This window comes from Protopterus annectens, chromosome 14.part0 (assembly GCF_019279795.1).
Source record: "Protopterus annectens isolate FY-2018-M chromosome 14.part0, PAN1.0, whole genome shotgun sequence".
Lineage (NCBI taxonomy): Eukaryota > Metazoa > Chordata > Ceratodontiformes > Protopteridae > Protopterus > Protopterus annectens.
Window position 1 is genome coordinate 369,626,891 of NC_056748.1, and position 23,374 is coordinate 369,650,264.

A 23,374-nucleotide genomic window follows, 5' to 3' on the forward strand; every position below is an offset into this window, starting at 1 on the left:
TGAGACTCGCACTCACCTTCCTACTCATCTTGAATTAAATCTAGAGGTCTCCTCACTCTATGCCCATACAGCAACTCAAAGGGTGAAAAACCTGTGGATTCCTGGGGAACCTCTCTGTAAGCAAACAGCAGATGGGGCAAATATTTGTCTCACTCCCTTTTAAACTGATCTGCAAATGCCCGTAGCATGGACTTGATTGTAGAGTTTAGCCTCTTAACAAGACCATTAGCCTGGGGATGGTAGGGGGTGGTCTTAATGTGCTTCACCCCACAGGACTTCCACAGACAAGCCAGCAGGTCTGACATGAAATTGGCACCTCTGTCAGTCAGTATTTCTTTTGGGAAACCTACCCTGCTGAAAATCTCTAACAAAGCATTTGCCACCTTTTCTGCCTCAGTGGAGGACAGAGCCACTGCCTCAGGGTATCATGTAGCATAATCCACTACCACTAGGATACACTTTTTCCCTGTGGAACTTGGGGTACTCAGAGGATCCACAAGATCCATAGCTACCCTCTGAAATGGCTCCTCAATCACAGGCAAAGGCACCAAAGGAGCTCTCACCTTGTCTCCTGCCTTGCGGCACTGCTCACAGTTTTTGCAGTACCCTGTTACATCCCTGGAAATTCCAGGCCAATAGAAGTTCTGCATAATATGCCTCTTTGTATGTTTTATGCCCATGTGACCTGCAAAGGGAATATCATGGGCTGTGGCTAGAAGTGCCAGACGGTAGGCTCTAGGCACTACTAACTGCTGTACTCTCTCACCTTCTAGCCCTCCCTCAGGGGTCCACTCTCTGTATAGTTAACCCTTTGTCCCAGTATACAGATTTCCCCTTTCCTTGAGAATCAGGTGCCTCCCTAGCTGCCTGCTTCAGGCCTTGCAATGTAGGGTCTGATAGCTGAGCCTGTCTCAACTCTCTCCTTGTAACCCTTCCCAGCTCCCCTTCCACAAGAAGTCTGGCATCCTCTGACAGTGGTGCCTCACTGTCAGCCTGGGTACTACTACTCACTTCTACCTTTGCAGTCACTCTGTCCCAGGGAACATCCATACCCACAAGCAGCTGTGGCTCACCTTCAGTCTCACTGCTACCTGGTAGCTCCCTCCCTGAAGTAACCACCTCACCAGTCCTGGCTGCAAGTATGCAGTCTGTCTGGGTCTCCCCCAGGCTACCAGACCCACATGCTTGTCTCCTAGCCTGAGTGCATGTAACTGCACAAACACATGGTACTGCCTCTTCCAAATCCTTCCCTATCAGGACATCTGCAGGATGGTAGTTTGGTACCCTTGTTATCTTAAGAAAACCTACTGTTGGCATTTTTTCTTTCCCACTTACTGGTTCCCTCACCTTTTGTTTTCCACCTTTCCTCCGTGGACACCTGTATGCCACATGCCCCACTGGTTGCATTCAAAACATTTAACCCTAGCCTCCTGGATGTGTACCTGGACTAGTGGCTTCCCCCGCTACTGGCAGATTCTGTTGAGGCAGTCTGTGCTGCCCACCATGGGTTCCTTTAGACCCATGAGCAGTACTGGGAGTCCCTTTCCTGTGCAGGGCTGCCCTGCTTGCCAGGTATAGGTCTCCCTTCTTCCCCAACTCATCTGAAGTAGCACATTTTCTGTCAGCTAACCAGATCCTCATGTCTTCAGGCAAAGTGCTAAGGACTTGTTCCCTCAACAAATAGTCTGCTAGCCACTCAAAAGTGTTGACCTGACATCCACTCACCCTCCTATGGAAATAAGTGCTCAGTTCAGCAACATATTCACACACACTTTCGTCTGCCTTGCGTCTGTGCTCAAAAAACTTTTCCTATACGTTTCAGGTGTTAGCTTAAACAATTCTAACAAGTGATTTTTAACAGCAGTATAATCAAAACATGCAACCTCAGACATTTTTGACAAAACAGTTACAGCTTTACCATGGAGTAAGGAGGTCAGGAACCGTACCCAGAGCCTTTGGTCAACACCATACTGTTTGCATACCCTCTCAAACATATGAATGAAACTATCAAAATTATCCCCCTCTTTAAACTGCGGAAAAAAATTACTGACCTTTTCTGCTCCAGGGGTCTAGTTACTCCCTTCCCCATTACCTACATGACTCTGGCGAAGCATCAGCATCTCCTTCTCATGCTGCCTCTGCCTCTCCTTTTCCTCAGCTTTTAGGCGTAGAAGTTTCTCATTCTCCTCAGTCTGCAAACATCGCAGTTTCTCTTTGTCCTCAGTCCCTAGATGCCTTACTCTCTCAGCTGCTTCTTGTTCCAACTGCCTGGCCTCCAACTCAAGTCTCTTTAGCTTCAGATGGATTTTTAAGTCCTCTGCGGAAAGGTTGAGCTGTCCATTCTCTGAGGGTATTGCATCTCCACTGCCAGTCTGATTGTCCTCCTGGTTGCTGTTTTCTGATGCAGCTGTAACCAAGGCTGGAGTCAGGTCTGCCTTAGTCAGGTTTCCATGCACCAGTCCCCTAGTCTGGCACATCTGCGCCAGCTGGCTCCTTGTCAGCTTTCCATACTCCTCTGCTGACATGCAGCATGCTCACCCTGACTAACTAAGCTAACAAAAGAAAAACAATTGTGATCTGGACTCTGAGTATTCACTGCGTGACTGATTTAGAGTACAAAACACCTTCAGAGCTCACTGTACACCAGCTACAGGAATTCACTCTACCCACTACAAGCCAATTAGTATTTGCCAACCAATTAATATGTGGTGTGGATATCCCACCACTGCAAAACAATTAATATGTGATGCCTGTGCCCTGGCCCAGCAATCAAGGAACCTCAATCCTCACCACTAACACCAATGAGGGGCGTCTCATATAGGAGGAAAGGATAACAAATACACACAGTAAATTGCAATTTCCCTTAAGAGCACACAGATATCACAGTCAGTCCAGGCCTGGTCGATCCCTTGCTCTCCAGTTCCCCAATAAGACTCCCCACTGGCACAGCTATAGGGTCCAGATCTTAGCCTAGTGGGCAAGCTAAAACCTCCAGCACCATCTCTGTCCAGCCAGTGCTTCATGTCCCTGCCCAAGTAGCTCACACACACACACACACACTTCGAGAAGAGTTTATACAACCACACAGATGCTCCTTGGGAAGGCTGGCACAGATTCTTCAGCTGTGCCCCTTTTTCCCCAGACTATATATGGTAGTACCAGCTGCCACCACCCACTAATATTTATCAGCTACTCAAAGGCCCTTAAAAGGGTGTCCAATTATTACTGTGCAATATTATTATCCAATTGGTAGTATAGCCGATGGCTAAAGCTATTGAAGTGGCTTTGTACAATTTTACCAAAGGCATGCAAGTACTCTTAAGACCTTAAATTATCTCTACAAAAACAGCCACAGTTGGAAGGTTTTAAAAATATTTAATAACAAATAGTCAAAACACAAGACAATACTTTTTACTACACAGTGCTAGTCAAGAGTTCAGAGATCACAAAGAAATACTTAAAATAATTCAGTAGTACAGTTCTGACATCACACAAACCACTTGGTCTAATCTTTCTAGTTTCTAGCTATTTCTCAGAGAAAACACAAGTCTAAGATAAACTTACATATAGAGCAAGACAGTGCTGGTGAGTTGGATGGTCAAGACAAAAATGCTTTATGCTCTCTGATTCTCTGTCTTTTTAAAATCACATTCCTGGTTCACATTACATCATTCTTCACACTTCCCTGGGTTCCCAGGCTAACAGAAACTACATTTACATTCTTCACCTCTGGGCAGAAACCAGAGCAATAAAGGACATTTATGCATGCAAATTCTGGCCTTAAAACAATAGGCAGGATGCCTCACTCTAGACTTACTAGCTCTGAGTTTTCACATCAGAGGGTCACAACATGCTTTACTTGGTCAGTAGAGTGCACTGTTGTTTTTTTTCCGGTTCCACATGTAACACTATTTTTACCATTTAAGTCAAGCCTCTGGTTTACATTAATATTTACAGATGACAAAATTATTTCCAAAATCTTATCTGGCTAGGCTGGCAGCCTTCATCTGTCTTCACAAGTGATACCAAAATTGATAGATATGGATCATTGTGGTTTTGTGGAAGGGAGGCAAACATTTGACAATATTAACAGAACATTAATGATCCAGTGGGAAGCAGAATGTGAGAAAATACCACTTTTATTGGTGGGTCTTGAAGCAGAGAAAGCATTTGACAGAGTAGACTGGGACTTCATGAGCATGACAATGGAAGCATTTGCTTTCCCCTGATATAGTTATAAGGTTGATTAGGAGTACATATGATGGATTGGAGGTAAAAATTGAAGTGGGTGGGGTCCTCTGGGATAACTTTTGCTTGAGTAAAGGAACCAGGCAGAGTTGTCTATTTTCCCCTTTTTTTTGCATTATATTTAGAACAATTGGTAAAGAAAATAAGGGACTCAGAAATTCAAGGATATAATTGGTATGGTAGTCAGGAAAAGCTGGCTCTTTTTGCAGATTATATTATTTGATACATGATAAAACCAGAATAGGGACATTACAGTGTTGTGGAACATTTTAAAACCATTTCACATCATCTCTGGATACAAAATTAATGAACCTAAAATAAAGGCAATAGCAGTAAATGATATACCCACACACACATTGGTCCAACAATATCCATATTTATAGGGACATGATAAAATGAAGTATTTAGGAGTGTGGATTAGAAATGACTCTGTTGTGGCAGCTAAGAATATGTGAGAAGAGACTAAACAGAAGATAATACAAAAAATGAGAAACTGGAAGCTTTGTTGTATGGATATGGATACTAAGACACAAGCAATTAAAATTTTTAAGTCCCTTTAGTCTTAGACACAGGTCAGGCATATTTTTATCAACCAGAGGAGAAGCTGTGGATAGCAATTAAAAAAGAGTTGAAGGATTTTATCTGGGAAGGGAAGACAAAGAGTCTTCCAATAGAACAAGGTGGACTAGGATTACCCAATTTGAGGAGGTATTTTAGAACAACACACTTATGGCTCTTATACATAGCACAAGCAGAAAACTATAATTCAAAGCTGAAAGGAATGATGATGATACAGTGAGGAAGCTCAACAAATAAGGATAGATTGGGACTTTGGATGCAGACTTTTAAGGAGAACAACAAAATTCATACAAAGTATTATATTCATAAAATAGCAGGGAGTATTCTAAGAACTAAACTAGCAAGAGAATGGATAAAAGATATTCTATGATAGGGATGACTTGGATTAGGGATACAGGTAATAGACAAGAGGGAGCTGGAATTTTGGGGAGAAAACTGGAAAAGGAACCAAGGTATTGAGAACAAATAATTAGAAAGGGAAAGATAATAGAATGGAAAAGACACCAAGAATGTATTTGGACTGTAGGTTAGAGATTGCCTTCCCTATCAAGGATTGATATCAGAGTATAGGTAAAAAGAAAGAAATAGGAGGGTCCGAAATGAAAGACCAGCACTGGTAGATTTTTTAACAGAAGCTGCTATTAAAAAAGGAATAATTACTAAAGTGTATAAAATATTGCATGATAGTTATACGAATCAATTAGAGGAACTTAGAATGGATTGGGAAAAGACTGGATAAGCAATTCACAAAGAGACAATGGGGGATATATGTTTATCTCCCAAAATATGCAACAAGTCTAGAAGATGTAGGATCTTTGCCTGGAAGTGTTTAGGTAAATATTTTTATACTCCAAGTAGACTCCAAAGAATTTTTCCTCAGGTGGATAACAAATGTTGTGGATGTGACGGGTGGCTAAGAACATGTTTTTTTGGGAGTATAATGAGCTGTCAGACTTTAGGGATTCTTTGCAGACCACTCTGTCGGAGATGCTGGGTGAGTGGATTGAATTGACTGGGGAAATGATTTTTTTGAGCTCTGATACAGGAAGGGAATTGCCTATACATAGTAAAACCTTGCTGAGTCTAATTATAGTGGCTGCCAAAAAAGCAATTACTAGAAGATGGAAATCAAATCAAAGTCTAGACCAGCTGTACTAGAAGTAGTAAATATAGTAACAGTGGTAAAACAACTGGTATCGGGATCTTTAGAAAAGGGAAGGAGCAAACTACATAGGAAAATGGGAATTGTGGGAACAATATATGCAGAGAAGGAATGATGTTTATGAGGCAGGATTTGGATGAGCCATATAATGCTTAACTGACAGTGACTGAATAGGTTATAAGTAATGTATAATGTTTGCGACTACAGTTGTTTCAATTGTGCCTGTGATGTATATTTGCAACTAAAGTGGTATCATTTTGTTTTTCATTTATATAAGTGTAAAATTGCCTATGTCGTATGTGATAATTTAATAAAGATGTTTATTAAAAAAAGTGTAGAAGTCTATAGAAAGTATCTGATGGTGTCATTTTTTTAATCTGTGGAATTATTATGGAAGCAAGTCTCAGAGTATGTGTGGACTGCAATGATCAGCTTCATGTTGTACTCCAGATTTGTAGATGATTGTGTTTTTGCTCCAGCACTGATTCACTGTGTATGATGTTTTTATTTTTCTCTGAGGCTGTGTCACCATGGAGGTAGTATATGTAAGTAAATGGGGTTGGGGGGGCAAAGCCCACCCTCATGGGTGGGTACAGGGGCCTTGACCCCCCTCCAAAGATTTTTTTTTTTTCTATATTTGTTATGAAGTTAGTTTTCAATGAAATGAGTTTAGATGAATTTTAGATTAAATTAATTTTCAAACAAATGAGTTTAGATGAAATGATACATATGTATATGGATCTATGTAAAATAAATTACCATAATGTCAAATTGCAATACAGCGAGATGGAAAAAAATGTTTATTTTCATGAACGTCCACATCACGCCATAAGTTTTCACTGCAAAAGGAGACAGTTGGCCAATGTGGTGATCTTTGCCCTTTTTCTCCACTGTGTTGCGATCTCAGAGTTGGTATATTTAGTGGTGTGGGGGCAAAGCCCCCCCCCCACTTAGGTGGGGTTTATTTACTTAGGTTTGTTTTTTTTTAAGTTTTATTGGTCGATTGTTTACTTACCTGGGGAAAATTTACGATGATCTGGACATTCATGAACATAAACTTTAGTCATTTCCGTCTTGCCGTTTTGCAACTAGATGTTATGGTAATTCCTTATTTTGACTTAGAGCCACGGATATGTAAATATATAATGTATATATATTTATTTATTTATACACGCACTGTGTGTGTGTGCGCGCACGTGCGTGTGTGTAATATTATGTAGGGATCTACAATCTGCTTTGGAAGCTTGAACTTTTAAAAACTTTGAACTTCATATGGTCGACACCATAACATCGACGTTTTGAAAGTTCTTAATTTCAGTAAAAAAAAAAATAAAAACTATTTTTTTACGTTTATGCAGGGGAGCAAGCCCACCTGCACCCCCCCCCACACCCCCTGTTAATTAAATATACCAACTCTGAGATTGCACTATAGTGAAGTGAACAGTAAATTCCCCATTCCACGCTGTACGGCAGTCTCCCATTTAAACCGTTTGAAGTTTCAAAACTTTGATCTTATGGTCTCAACCTTATGAAGTTCAAAGTTTCATATGCATATATATATAATATGTTGTTGTGTCTTTTGGCTTTTCCCGGTTAGGGGTCGCCACAGCGGAACTCCGGTCTGCTAATGATTGGCAGTAGATTTTTACGTGCCGAGTTGCCAGCCCTGACGCACAACCTGCAACAAAGGTACGCCCATTCACGCACGTCTCCACACAGAAGATGCTCTAGCTGAGAATCGAACAGGACGTCTTACTGTGAGGCGACAACACTACCGTCTTGGCAGTGCTTTACTTCGCAGCTGTGAAATGACATATGTAACTAATGTACTGGATTCAGATTGGACCATACCCTGCTGTGCAATTTTTTTTTTTGTATGAAGGTTTACAAAATATTAAGTTTATTCAAATAGTTGCCACCTTCTTTGTCACACTTACTAAACTGAGTTTGTACAACCTCTAGTAAAGGGAATACCTTGTTTTCCAGGAAATCTGAATATTCCATTTATCTCCAAGGTAGTGTAATCTCAGATGTAATATTTTAAGTGTTTGGGAGTTTGTGGAGCAAACCCATTGTGAGTGAATGAAGAGTGTTCCATTACATTGACACATCCGTAATCATAGTACAAAACCTGAGCAAACAAATTATTGTAACAGTTTGAATTCACACTTTCTACTAAGACATATACTCGTCACATTACAAGAAATGGGATAAGCTCCCATGGAGGCTGTTATCCCACTTCCCCATTCTATATTATTGTCATTCTGCGGTCATTGAAGGAGTAGGCAGTGATAGGCAGTGCAGTACCTACCTTGCTGTTAATGTAGGAGGCTATGACATTGACCATCCACAAAACACTGCTATGCATGCACTTCAGTCTCACTCCAGTGTGAAGTGAGCAACATCATAGGCAACTGCCATGTCAAGCTGTTATGCTTGACCAACTGTGACTTGAGCTCAGGTCATGCAAGCAAACCACTGTAAGTTATAGAGGGGTCTGTCTATGCTTTTTACGTTTGTGTGAATGTAATTGTAGTCTGCATAGTATTTCTCTGTCTGCCCTGTAATCAAACGCATTGTAATTGTAAATACAATACTTTGACCATTTTTGTAGATTGTGTGCAAGTTAGCTGTTACAACATCAACTGCAACGTAACTAGTTTGGCAGGTTGGTTAACTTCGATGTAAAAAAAAAAAAAAAAAAAACAACTCCAAATACCTCAGTCGTAGTGGTAAAATAAATAATACTGTACAAAATAACTACTGTGTAAAAACAAGCACGTAGTAAAACCAGATGCGAATTTAGTATGGATTTAGTGCTTTCGACCTTAAAGTAGGTCTTTTTCGGAATTAAAGTGGTAGTCAAACACTCAAATTTAAGTACCAAAGGCACAAATTGTTCAGGTCTACTTCACAATGTCGAAAGCCGATAGTATCGAAGCTGATATTGTTGGTACCACAACATCGAAAGCGCAGAACATCGTGCAGGTAAACAGAAATCTCCGTGGGGGAGATTTCCGTTTACTTCAATGTAGTGCAGTCTCGGACTTGGAATATTTAAGTGGGGGGGTGGGGGGGTGCAGGGGGGCTTGCCCCCCTGCCTACGCTAGTTAGTTTTTATTTTTGTTTGTTTGTTTTTAAATGTTAGTCAATGTTTTACTACATCGCCCACTAGAGGTCAACCTTTAGTGATTTGATATAGTAAGATTTCGATAATGTGATATAAATGCAGTTGTTCAACCAGTAACAGTACCTTTCCAATTAACCCCAGAAAATGAATGTATCGTTAAAGGAGCTTCCTAGTACAACTCCAGAGAAAATACACTTAATCAAAATGCAGTGCATACATCCAAAATGACTAAACTATAAGTAATACAAACTCTAAAAACATTTTACTTGCACTTATCATAATAAAATCTTCTTTGAAGCACTACTTAGTAGTTAACGTTAATGTTTAAACCTGGTGTGCTGTAAGCATTAAACTGCAACTGCCATTTAAACTCTCTCAAATCTAATCCCCCTTCTTTATCACCATTAAATTCACTACTGACATGGTCAATCACAGTGAAATAAAATTTTATATTATTTATTGTTTAGTCATTTTGGATGTACGTGTTGTATTTTGATTAAGTGGTATTTTCTTTGAAGTTGTACTAGGAAACTCCTGTAATGAAACATTCATTTAATGGGGTTACTTGGTAAGGTTGGACAATTTGTGCCTATAGTACTTAAATTTGAGTGCTTGATTAATTCTTTATTCTGAAGAAGACCTACTTTAAGGTCGAAAGTGCTAAATCCATGTTAAATTTGTATTTGTTTTTTTAGTACGTGTCCATCTTTTGTTTTCACACACAGTATTTATTTTGTACCATACTAGGTTGGTTAACTTTGCATGCTCTTGTAGTGTGGCATGTGATAGCAGAGTCAGTGCTGGTGTAGCATGTATGCACCCAAAACATAGGAACTTCAGAGAAAGAAATGCTGACAGACCCACCAAGGAGGGTTTTCTCATGGGTCAGCCTGTAAAGTAAAAATATGTTTATTTATGTATACTGGAAGGAATACATTCATTTGGTCAAACACTGAAAACGCTGAAAAGCTCAAAATGTTGAAACTCAAAATTTTGAAAACCTATTTTTATGCAGGGGCAAGAACTGCTTCACTCCTTGCTAATTATATATACTACTTCCACAGTTGCACAACAGTGGGGAAATGGCAAGTTCACATTTTCAGTGTTTAGAGTTTCACCATTTTGAGCACTTCAGTGTTTTGAGTTTTTGACCAAATAAATGTATTCCATGCTGGACACCATATTTTCTTTAACCACACACACACAGATTTTGTGTGGGTGTCACTTGATTTTTTTTTGTTTGTTTTTAACAGATTTGCTTTTTCTTATGTTATACTTTCTGCTACAATCGTGATATTGCTGTAAATATAGAAGAATGCTTTACATAATATTTGTTTGTATGTGTGTTTTGTCTTTCTTTAATTTTTTCCTCGTTTGCTGTTACTTGTTCAGAATTTCTAAAGTGAAGTGTAAGCAGTACCAAATAGAGTTTATGTAAGTTTAGACATTAGTATATTTTAATGATCTGATTCACCTAAACTTTGATGTATGTGAGACCTGTCCTTTGCAGTTTGATGATGTTGATGATTGTTTTTATTTTAGTAAATGTTTTGCTCCCTTAATCCCTATGCTTCATCTTGCCTTTGGTTTTCATAACTTGGCAAATTGCGAGACTCTGGGGGGTTCTTCTGTAATGCTGTACCTTCCTTTTAACTCAAGTAGTCTTTCTGGAAGACATCCTATGCAGTGTCTTGGGGTGTGTGCATTGATGAGATCTTATTCAGGCAAGCTGCCATCACTGCACACAGCCTGAAATACTGCATGGGATGTTGTCTGTAAAATGCATCACTTTCCTGCCCCTCCCCAATCTCTCCTTGAACAACTGTAGTCTACAATAGGAGTGTTACAACTGGGAGTGTGGTGGTAACTCCTCTTTCTTTCCGTTCCATTCACGTTCCTCTTCCAGGAGGAAAAGAATAGACCTTATTTCATGTCCCTCATATTTCCAGCTGGTCCAGAATTGCAGCCAGTCACCAGAAATGAGAACTGGATTAAACAGCCCTCTTTCCAGCCAAATTTTATATATATATATATATATATATATATATATATATATATATATATATATATATACATACATATACATACACACACACACACACACACACACACACACACACACACACACACACACTTATTTTTTTTATAGGGAAAAAATTACTGACTTGCAAACTACAATAATAATGCAGTCTTTGTCTTCTTGTTAGTTCTGCTCATATGGTTAGATACTAATAGACCTTTGTTAATGGGATTGGTAGGATCCTTAAACTGACAGAAATGCTAAGTAATTTGACATCAGCTGAAATGGAAACCAGACTTGGTCCACAGTTTCATCTTTACTGCTGTTTGTATCATAACTCTCTCTCTCCCTCTATATATATTTTTTTCCAGGAATGCTGGCGTTGGAGATGCTGGGCAGAAGAGCACACAATGACCACCCTAACAACTATTCTCGAAGCCCACCATATACAGATGACGTGAAGTGGCTGCTTGGTCTAGCCACCAGGTTAGGTAAGGAGCTAATATTATTTTCCCTGTGTAGTCTTTAAGTTGGAATTATGTTATGAACTTCTCATATAAATTCACTCAGATGCTAGTCATAGTGAAACAATTCTGTAACTTACCATCTTTGCTTTCTCAGTATAGAGATCCCTTATGGGCTGTCACATTGATGGTGGGAGTTTTGAAGTAGTATAGTACATAGAATAATACTTTTAAGGCAGAAATGGAGTTAAAAGTCCACATAACTTCTGCTGCCTTTGATGCATTGGCAGTGGTGATTTAATGCTCTCTACATTACTAACTCAGCACAAGTATTTATGCTACTCTGTAAAACACTGAAAGGATGGGTTACATGGAGTGTTTTTATTTAGTTATTCTTGATTTTTTTTCTTGGTGGATAACCCTTTATTACCTGGAGAACACTAGGTGACAGTATCCTTAAGCACATCAGTGGAGGATTGTGTGCAGGCATGCTGTCCTTTACTTATAGTGATTTTACTTAACTGCCCACCCCACCATTAGTTATTTCAGAGAACGGATTTGAGCTGAAGCTTTGGTGGTGTGAAGTCACTGATTTTTAATACTTTTCCACAGTTGCTTTCATTGTTCACCTTATAAATAAAGTGCTTTGTAGATTATAAGTGAAAAGGGCTGGGGGTTGTATGTGTACTTTTTGTCTGACATGTAATGCAGAGGATCGAAGCTCTGGCTTGTTAATGAGCTACTTCCCATTCCAAGATTACAAGGTTTTAATTTTAACACCTTTATTTGTGTACTGTGTGACTTTGAGCAAGTCGGTTAGCCACAAAGTGGTTTGGGGCCATTGGGAATTTGGGCTAGAGTCCTTAATGATCTTCTGGACTGCATGCCACGTAACTACTTATGAACTTAGCACTGTAGTAAGGCAAATGATGGAGCTTGTATCTTCAATAAAAATGTGATGGGATAGGTTAGGCATCTACCTTGTGGTTAACAGTCATATTTTGTGATCATTTACTGAGTCAGGTTTGCCTACCTATAGTACTGATAATTATTAATTGGATATTCTGAGATTGACTTGCGCTGCAGAAATTTGATCATACTAAACATGAAGCAAATATTTTCACTGTCACTTTCTTTTGCTGGTGGCTGTTTTTAGTTTTGCTGTGTTTTGAAGGACTAGTCTTGTAGTACTAACCCTGAGTCTACCATCCATTACTATTCAGTGCTTGCCTCTACTTTCTTTTTTGGCACACTAGATCTATGTATCTTTTTCAACTTTTTTGTTTTCCTAACTTATTTTTGCCTCCTTGCTTGCTGACAGGTCTCCTTCCAGTCAATCTTCAAACCAGTCATTTTCCATGTAGTGATACTTTGAACTTTGTTCTGGGGGTGAAAGCTGGCTGGAGGGAGCCATCTTCCTGGGAGTCATGAAGGTTCTTCATGCCTCTTGCTTGTTTCTTTCTTCTCTACATATCTGAGTGAGGTGTTGCCCTAACCCCAAGAACCTGAGAGGTCTGTCTGCCCTCTCCCCTGACTAAGGCAATCTGTGTTTTGGGACTGGACAGTAATTGTTCCCATGCAGGGAATTACAGAACAATCTTGCATTTCCATCAACCGCATTATCTAGATAGTGAGGGCGTTTGTTAACCCTTAACCTTCCCCTAGCAGCTGACTTGAGCAACAGTGTAACCATAGCAGCTTACAGTGTCTCCCAGCTGCACGTGTATGTTCTGCTCACACTCTAATGTGGGTCGCTGTCACTGGCTTTGTAATGCCAAGGCCATGACCCCAATTATTTGTTGTATCTTTACCTGTAAGTCTCTACTTCCTTGGTGTCAGGCTGCCAACTGGACTGCCACTCCCTTTCTCAGGATAGGCAAGCCAGTGTCAGCCACTCACTCACACCCTTCCCACTTGAATTCTTGAGTACCTGATCTGCTGTTTGATAGTTGATGTTCTGGGTTATAGTCTAGGCTTCATTGCTGTATGCCACAGAACCAGAGCAACTTTAATCATCATCCTTGAGTGTACTTGAGGACCAAATTATTTGCCACTTTTTTGAATGTATCTGTAAAAAGATTCCAGTTACTCTTAATAAATTTTTTAACCACATTAAGAATTTTATTTGGCTTACAGTGAACTATTTAATGTCCTCCCTTAGATCACTGGTGCATTATTCCAGTTCTTTTGGGTTATCTTGTTGATTTAACCTGACTCAAGCGTAACATTGACTATCTTATCAGTGGAATTTACAGGAGGAGGTTTTGACCAGTGTTTGAATTTTGTTTCCCTTTCCTTCTCAGGTCAGGTAACTGGTAATCATGAAAGTTACCTTCATGAAGGGCTGTGTACTCCACCTCCTCATGTGTTGTGTTCTTAAGCTCATGTTTATACTAAGTAAGGATTGGAGAACCATTGAGAAGCTTAGCTGGGTTACCCTTGCAGTAAAGGTAGACTAGTTCTGTCTGTTTAGGAAATCATTAGCATTAATACAAGCATGACTTTACAGTTATCCATCCATTCATCGGCATTTGCTTTAAAAATGTTCAAAGAGAGGTGCAGGAGGTGCTCTGATTTACAGTGGGAGTTTATTCCAAAGGTATGTTGCTTAAAAAGCTTATTCCAGTAGGTATTGCTGAGCTCACTGTGGGGGGTTATGTCCTTTGAGTGGTTATTAGTTGAGCTGTTTGGTCTGTGAAGTGATGATGGGTCAAAATGTAAGGGGACCCAGTCAATTTCTACATGTTTTTACTTGCATTTGTCTTCAAGTTGTAGAGCACTAATCCAAATGAACCTTTTTCAAACTCTACCTGGGAGCACTTTCTAGTTAAGTGACTTGCTCAGAATCACACAGTAAACAAATGAAGATAGATAATATCAGACTCTAGACTGCATGAAGTCGCATATTACTTGTTCAAAACATTAATCATTTGCTCTGCCAGGTGTAAAACAGAGCCAAACACTTCATCTGGGAAGACAGACCCAGTCTTCTGATGTTTTCAGTGGTCTCTGGCTGACTAAATTTGCAGATGATTGCAAATTAGGAGCTGTCATTGAATCTCTCACTGATACAAATGTTCTCCAGGAGGGAGCTGACACAAATAACTGGTGTCAGAGCCATGGACTAAAACTAAATGCCAAGAAATGCATAATAGTATCATTTGGGAAGTCAACCATCCCTGGTAACTATCATATTGTTAATTACACCCCTTAGAGTTGACCCATTAGTCAGGGACTTAGGGACACACACAGACAGTAATCTTGTCTTTGATCCTCATGTGTCTACAGTGGTGAGGAAATCATTCAGTGTTGTGCAACTTATAAACAATGGTATGGCATCTAAGTCCAAGGAAGTCATTGTTCCACTGTGTTCGGCATTCTTCAAACCTATCATTGAATACAGTGCACCCTTTGATATGTACCACACCAGGCACATCCAACAACTGGAATGTCCACAGAGGTTTCTCACTAAAAGAAATACAGTCTGTAAGTAATATGTCCTATGCAGACCACCTCAAGGGCCCTATCCTTGTATTCTGTCTCCTACAGGCTTTTGAGGGGGAGATCTATGAGTGGCATACAGGGCATTGTCAGATCCTACTCTGATGGACCTCCTGCATATCCACAAAACAAACAGTAGCATAATTAACCATTCTAGAGACTTGAACCTTGCCTGTGATATAAATAGGACCTGCTGGAGAGAGAGGTATGTATCCTAGAGACTACCCAGTCTATGGAACAGGCTCCCCATCCATGTAGAGCAGAGTTCTTCCCTAACCCAATTCAAGTGCAGTTTGGAAAATTGGATGGGAAACCGGAAACTCATCCCTGGTTTGGCAGCTGTGTATCTAATGCAAACAGCTAACCTGTAAATGGTTCATCTCCCAGACCCATGCTTACACTTATCAAGGGTATCAGAACTTGTCAGAGATTTGGAATGCATGGCTAGGCTTAAAAAGGCCCTTGTGGGTTGTTAGCCTAGTAAACACCTCTGAGCCTCAGCAACAGAGGCAAGTGTGCTGTTTGTTGAGCCAATGGCAGTCTGCCAGTACACCACAGGTCCCAGAGACCACAGCAGCTTTTCACCTTTTATCTTGAAAGTCTAAACTTTGAGAAACACAAGCAGCAGCAAAAATGCAGTGAGAACAGGAATACCACAGGCAGGACAAAACTTCTTTTATTAAACCACGTTCTGGTACCTCACCTTCTCGCCTTCTGTTGGAACATTTTTTCAGTATCATTTTGTCCATATATATATATATATATATATATATATATATATATATATATACACACACACCCTTTGACTTCAGTCAATTAACTTGATTAATTTAATTAAACAAATTATTAGTAACCCAATTGTAGGCAATTCATAAGAACAAACTGTATGAAGTTTCTCAAAATGCATTTCAAAATCCATACATGCATTTTATGACTTCTAAGTCATCGCTAATTATTAATAAATATTTTTCATAACCAATTTTTCACATTTTAAATATTTTAAACAACACTATTTATTAATATCCTTTGTATATTAAATTAGTCCCAAGTAAATTGCCTTTTATACAAGATTTAAAGTGACATGTACTAAAATACATCACAAATATTCACTGAAATAGAATAAAGTGCATCATATACCTACTTTAAATCAATATATTGATTTGAATACTTATAGTGCATCTTTATTTCCCAGCCTTGAATATTCATTTTTATATATACCCACTATGATGCTTCCAAAATTTTCTGTATCATAACTTTAACTAAATAAAATTCATGCTACCTAAAAAGCATTTAACATTCAAATGCTGTTCTGATATCACTATAACAAATCAAATATTAAGATTATTTTCCAAATTCATGCCTCGAGGACATAATGTATGAAAATTAATTATCATTCTACTCTCAAGTTTGTTCAGTTGCCTTTTGAAATTCCCATAATTGCTCACCGGACGTGCTAAAATACTAAAAAATAAACTCTTGTCCAAACCCCCATGTTTGGACAAGAAGTGCATGGCTACAGGGCTCTTGGGTTTCCGTCTTCTCACATCCCCCAGATGCTCCATAATCCTCACTTTGGACTTTCTGGTAGTTTGACCAATATACCATACAGATGGATGACAGTCACAAACTGTAATATACACTATACCACAGCTGTCACAATTATAATACTCTGCGGCCTTGTACAATTTAGCATTAATCTTTTTCCCGTCTAAGTTCTTAACACGATTAGAAATAGAACATCTCCCACAGCAGTATGTCCCAGGAGTTTTACTTGTACTATCAAGAAAAACTTGAATATAAGCTTTTTTATTATTCAATAACTCTTTCAAATTACTATACCTGCTGTACGAAAAAGTTATATGTTTGGGAAACAATGAGCCTGTGGAGATGTCCTCACAGACAATCTCCCAGGCTTGCCTAATGATTTTTTCCAAAATGGGAGACGTCAGAATATCTAGTAACAAAAAATAACTTCTCATCTTCATCCTTATTGGTTTCTAAATTATTTCTGACCATTCTTCCATGAAGGTTATGACCAATTTTTTTCCTTCCTTCACCCTTTATCACTTTATTGTTTGCTATCTGTAATATATCATCATCAAAACCTCTGTTCTTTAACCTTGTCTATACTTCATCCAGATTCGTCTTCTTTAACTCAGTCTCAGAGGTATTCAAAAATATCCTTTTAAATTCACCATAAAGTAGTGATTCAGTTAAATGTGGGGAGTGCATACTGGTGGCATATAGAAATTGTTTACTGCTGTAGGCTTTCTGTATGGTTTATGCTGTACCTTTTTGTCATCATTAATGTAAAACATAACATCCAAAAATGGCATATTATCTCTACCAATTTCCCACATCAATTTCAGTCCATGTGCATTATTATTCAGAGTTTCCATAAATTCTACCTGATCACCTTTGCAAATGAAACGTAAGTCATCTATGTATCTCTTATAATATACTACTTTTTTTTACATAATCTTGTGATATCATAAATTGATTTTTAAAATCGCTCATATACTTGATAGCATACGATGGGGAAAATGCTGCCCCCATCGCTGTCCCCCTTGTTTGTTAAGAAAAATTCATTTTTCCATGTGAAATAATTATGGGTAAGACTAAATTCTAACAAGCTTAACAAAAAAGTGGAACATGGACCTTCTCCTAATTTCCATGCCCCATCTTATATTGATATTTGAGTATAAAGCAGTAACATCTACTGTCACCCAAAAGTAATCATCCTTCCATTTCAAATTAACTAATTCTTGACAAATTTGTTAAGTATTTTTAACATGCAAAGGTGTAGTAGTTAAATGTTTTTTGAAATGAAAGTCCAAAAATGTGTTAACATTTTCCAAAAATGAGCCTATTCCTGAAATAATGGGCCTCCCTGGAGGATTAAGCATGTTTTTATGAATTTTGGGAATTGCATACATAAACGGGTGCCTGGGAGTTTTCATAACCAACTTTTTTACATCCTGATGTTTCATAAAGCCAAATCTTTTTCCCCGTTCCAATATTTCCTCCAGCTCAGTTGAAAATCTTACCAGAGGGTTATATTGCAGTTTAACATAATATCCCTCTTCCACTAGTATTTTCGAAACCATCTCTTCATATTGTATGGAATCCATAACTACCCGTTTCCCTCCTTTATCAGCTGTTTTGTATACCATCCCATTCTTATTGGCTCTAAGTTCTTGTAAGGCCACCCATTCCACTTTCCTCAAATTGTAAGACTCAAACTTCTTTACAAACTGACCATAACTATTTTCCACTTTCTTACACACTAAATTTTCAAATACATTAATAGCTTGGCTATTCTTTGGGGGCATAAATTTGCTATCTGAACTTAATTTGGGTATTTCCAAACAACCATATCTTGTAACAAAAGGTTCAGATGAAATGTTGCTTTCTCCAGCATTACTTAAATCCACTTCACCCAAACCAACACACAACTCATATGTTTCATTTTCATAGATGCTTACATTTAATAACTCGTCTTCATCATCAAAAGATTCATTACTATTTACTACATCTGCACAAGGCTTTTCCTTTTTTGTGTGAAAAAATACTTTGAGATTTAATTTACGACAAAATTTCTTACCATCTATGATCTTGTCTGCCAAAGGTAGAATTTTGGTGGATACAAATTGTGTGTCCCTGAGCAAAACTTGTTCAGCAATATCAGAAATATTAACATTTGTGAGGTTAATAATTTTTATAGTGCTGTTATCTATTTCATCTACCACAAAATTAATCTGCACTCGTGAGCTTAAGCTCTTTTGCAATAGCTTTCACTACCTTCCCTATCACAAAAAATGTAAGACTCCACTGGACTTTTAGAAGACTCCACTGGACTTTTGGAAAAAGACATATTCATTTAAACTAGGCTGTCCCCCATCCCCAAAATTGTTACGTGCTTCATACAATTCACCATCCATAATATCCTGATTTTCATTTAAATTATTTCCATCTTTTTTCATGTCATTATGCAATTTATCTGAACATTTCGCATTCACATTCATAATTTCAGTTTGTATTGAACTGTTCAACATTCATTAAATGCATATTATTCCCTTCATTATTTTTACTTCTAATATCAGAAATATTCATGACCACCTCAGCACGCATGCTGTTCTGAACAATACTTGAATTATTTTCATCATTTTGTATGTTAACCGAGGAATCCAGCCTGTCTAAACATTTATCATTCTCATTAACATTAAAATAAAACTGTCATTCTTCTCCAAAAGATATATTTCATGCGATTTTTCGGGTCTATATCATTTCATTGAAAACTCATTTCATTGAAGCTTAATTCATTGACACATGTTCACTGAAAGCTCACTTCACTGAAAACTCAATTCACTGAAAACCCATTTCACTGAAACTCATTTCGTTGAAAGGTATATATATGGCCTATTCCCCACTGTAGTGCGATCCTGGAGTTAGTATATAAAGTAAGGAGGGTGTGGGGGGGCACAGCCTCCCCCCACATTCGGGGGTGTGGGGGGGCAAAGCCCCCTACATAAATTGGTTATATGTTGTCTTCTGGAAGAATTTATTCATTACAATTGTAAGTATCCATCTATATGCTTTAAAATATTTACAATATGTGGGGGGTTATGCCCCCCAACACCCCCCTTACTTTATATACTAACTCCAGGATCACACAACAGTGGATAAATGCCATATATACCTTTCAACAAAATGAGTTTCAGTGAAATGGGTTTTCAGTGAAGTGAACTTTCAGTGACTGTGTCAATGAATTAAGCTTCAATGAAATGAGTTTTCAATGAAATCGTATAGACCCGATTTTTCAGATGTTTTTAACACTGAATGCAGATTGTTCACATGACAAATAGTTCCATAAATATTTTGAGAAGAAACGAAAGCATCAGAGTCATTCCCAAATGTAATATAAACACTTGCATTAAAATTTGGTAGTGTTACTTCTTTCTCCTTTTCCCGTTGCTTCTTCCCTTTCCCGTTCTTGTTTTTTGTTGTTGCTGAACTTGAATGTGCCTGTTTGTGATGTTTTTGAGCTCGTAGATTCATCAGAGTTCACTTCTTCAAAGGAGACGCTCTTTCTCCCTGAAGTTTAAACTTTGGACAGGTTGAGCAACAGGTTTATTTTGCTGTCACTTTTGGATTTGGGTTCCATAGTTGTCTCGCTTGTTCAGCTACCAGCCATTTGTAATGGTTCAGGCTGTAGAAAGGCTGGCAGACCTTTTGAATCTGGGACTAAGGAGACACTTGAAGCAACCATTACTGTGAATTCACCCATGTAACCCATCCGAAATTTTTATTTTTGCATAATTTTTGCTCCCCCCCTGACTTCCAGCTATCAAGCCTCTTCTTCAACCATACATTATGCTGGCAAGTGGCATGGGGTTCCTTCATCCAGGCAGCCATGAAGGTTCTTTTTTTAATGCTCTCCCCAGCATCCTGGCAATGAAAGCATTTTTATCCTAGCCCTCACTTATTGACAAATATTGGAGTCATCTGCTTTGACAGCCATGCCCATATCTTCCCTGAACTGACCCCCTACTTCATGACAGGCCTCCAGTCTTCAACTGAGGCCCTGTCATAGGAGCAGTAGTACGACCCAGGTAAGAATCCTTATCCCTCACCCTAGGATGGTCAATATAGTCAGTTGGAATGGGAATATTGGGTGCATCTGTACTTTTATTATATACTTTTCTAACTGCAATTACAAGTTAGACTGACACACTGAATAACTGGCAGTATCTGGCATACTTTAGTTTGTACGATATAAGTGCTGATGGATCAAGAAAAATCTGAAGAAACAGTTCCTGATGAAGGGATCAAGGATTGTTTTCCTATCTTCTTTAGTATATACAGTCTGCATGGAAAGGAGTGGAAAATTCTGTTAACCTACACCATTATGATTACGTTTATGGTTATGTAGTTCATACATGTATCCTTATGTATATGTTTTTCTCTTTTTTTTCCTTGAACTTTCTTGCAACTGTTATGTTGAAACTTTTTAATACCTTACCATGTTATGTTGAAATTGTTGAAATGTAACTCAAAACCTTTTGTACTGTGGAGCTTTTCTCCCCGGGTCTCTGCTGAAAAGGGATATGTATCCAGTTGGACTAACCCGGTAAACAAATGTAAAATAAAAAATAAATAATAAAAAATGAGAAGACTTTGAAAACACCATTCTGGACACTCCTTTTTGATCAGGATTAATAACATTATTTGCCATCAGTTTAACCAAGTCAGCGTTTTGATGTCTTAAGTTGTCTGCCTATAAAAATGCTTGTATTTCCTGCTTTTGGAGAGAATCACTATGTAGTTTGCTTGTTTGCATGCTGCTGCTGCTTATACTCCTGCCTGATTCTAAGTGTCGCTATTGAACTGCAATCTTCAAAATGTTTATTTAATATATTCCTCCCACCAACAATCTCAAGTGTCAGAGCCGCTAGTCAGACTTGGATTACCTCAGTTGTAGTCAGGGCTTTATCCCCGTATGCTACCAGTGCAAGCTTGTTCATCCGTAATGACAACAGTGCTTTGCTCCAGCTGGGGCAGAGAGCTTATGAATTTTCCTTTATTGGATCGTATGATTTAAATTCTCTTCCTTTAAGGATGAGCTCTTGTAGGACCTTCAGTAGTGACAGTGTGTTTTGTCAAGCTTTCCAAGACCTGGTCATTGACTTCCAAAAAGGAAAGCAGCCACTGAATATGGTAGATGGTTTTTGTAATGGTCTCCACCCCATTTCACATTCTTGTAATAAACCAGCCACTTTCTTGGAGTCCCCCCTCTCCCATTTGAGGTAGGATGACCCTAATTGCTATATTTCTGTTCCACTTCTGAGCCTCATTGATGACAGAGAGAGAAAACCTTAAGTATAATCCAGGTTCATTTAGAGGCTTGGTACATTGTTGCAGGCAGGGGAGGCTAGGCATTATCTATCCTGTGATAGGAGCGATCATATTAGTGGTAGGTGGGATCTAACATTTCCGTTAGAGACCTGGGACATGAAGGGACCGATAAGCTAGAGGAGGAGGAGGAGGTAGGCTGGTCTGGAGACGTATTTGTCCAGGGCCTGGAATAGATACACCTTCCAGGCCAGGCCTCTTTGTGTACCAAGTCTAATACATAGTGATGCCATCACAGTAGGAGTGGGGTTATGGCCAAAACCTAACTGTTTAATGGTTGCTGTTAGGTTCACTTCTTTCCTCTGTGCTTAAAACTATGCCTTCAAGAGAGGGTTGGCAGCATACTGTTTAGCAAGGAATAAGAACCAAATGATATCTCAGAAATATCATAGACTAACCTGATCAAAGGGAGACTTAAGGGAGAAGCTGTACTTTCATAATAGTCACCCCATGCAAATATGTTTATTCCATTTCTAGTAGTGCTGTCTGAGTCATCAGTAATGAGATTGCTTGAGTGGAGTAGTTTTAAGAAGTTTGTCCCAATTTGTATGGCCATTACACAGATGACCAGTTGTTAGATTTTTCTGCAGAAAAGCTTCTCTTGGGAATCAGATATTCTCTGCAGTGCTCTTGGAATAGGCTCATGTTCCACTTTTAGTTTATTAAGAAAAAGTAAAATAAAAGCAACTGGCTCAACTCCTCTGTTTTTTTTTTTCTGATTGAGGTGGGAGTTATCTGTTCCATCTTGCATCTCAGTGACTTCAGCTACTTTATTCTGTATGTCACATTCCAAGTGGTGAGTTTACAGTGAGTTATGTCCATGCTGCTGCAGAGTGCCTGATAATGTTGCTGGACATGACCGATGCCTTTTGGCATGTAAGTGTTAGGAGTATACTCTTGGAGTTTCCTTTACTTTGCTCTTGGTGGCTTTCACTTCCAGTACAAGATGCTGTTATGTGGCCTTTCTTGTTGGTTTGGTGGCAGTGGCTTTGTAAGAGAATGAACTTAATGTGTGTCCCTCTGTAGATGACTGCTATGTGTTAGCACCTTTGGGCAAAATTAGTGACTTGGCTGCTTGCAGGCCTTGTGAGTCTCCTAAACTGAGAGAAATCTTCTTGATAACATCTCAGATGGTTTCCTTAACATGGCAGCATTGGACTTTCTGTAGTGTCCTTCATTTCTTATAGTGAATAGAGCCCTGGAAGCCATATTAGTGGCATCCTGGGTGATGAGACAGCTGGGGTCCAGCATTGCATCCTTGTGTAACTCCCAAGGTGTTATGGCGATCAAAGTCTTCACTGTTTCACTCACATGGTTGAAAATGGCTGTTTATAGTGGCCGTCATATCCCACAAGACT

The 23,374-nt window shown here is 38.9% G+C and overlaps 1 protein-coding gene across 4 annotated transcripts in view; it reads left to right on the plus strand.

Moving 5' to 3' along the window:
* ZSWIM8 (zinc finger SWIM-type containing 8) overlaps positions 1-23,374 on the plus strand; it is a 2,719,879-nt gene that overhangs the window by 2,652,208 nt on the left and 44,297 nt on the right. For all 4 annotated transcript variants that reach the window (XM_044056095.1, XM_044056097.1, XM_044056096.1 and 1 more), the window contains exon 24: positions 11,511-11,630. In XM_044056095.1, coding sequence (XP_043912030.1) covers positions 11,511-11,630 — 120 coding nt within the window. The remainder of the gene's footprint in view (positions 1-11,510; positions 11,631-23,374) is intronic.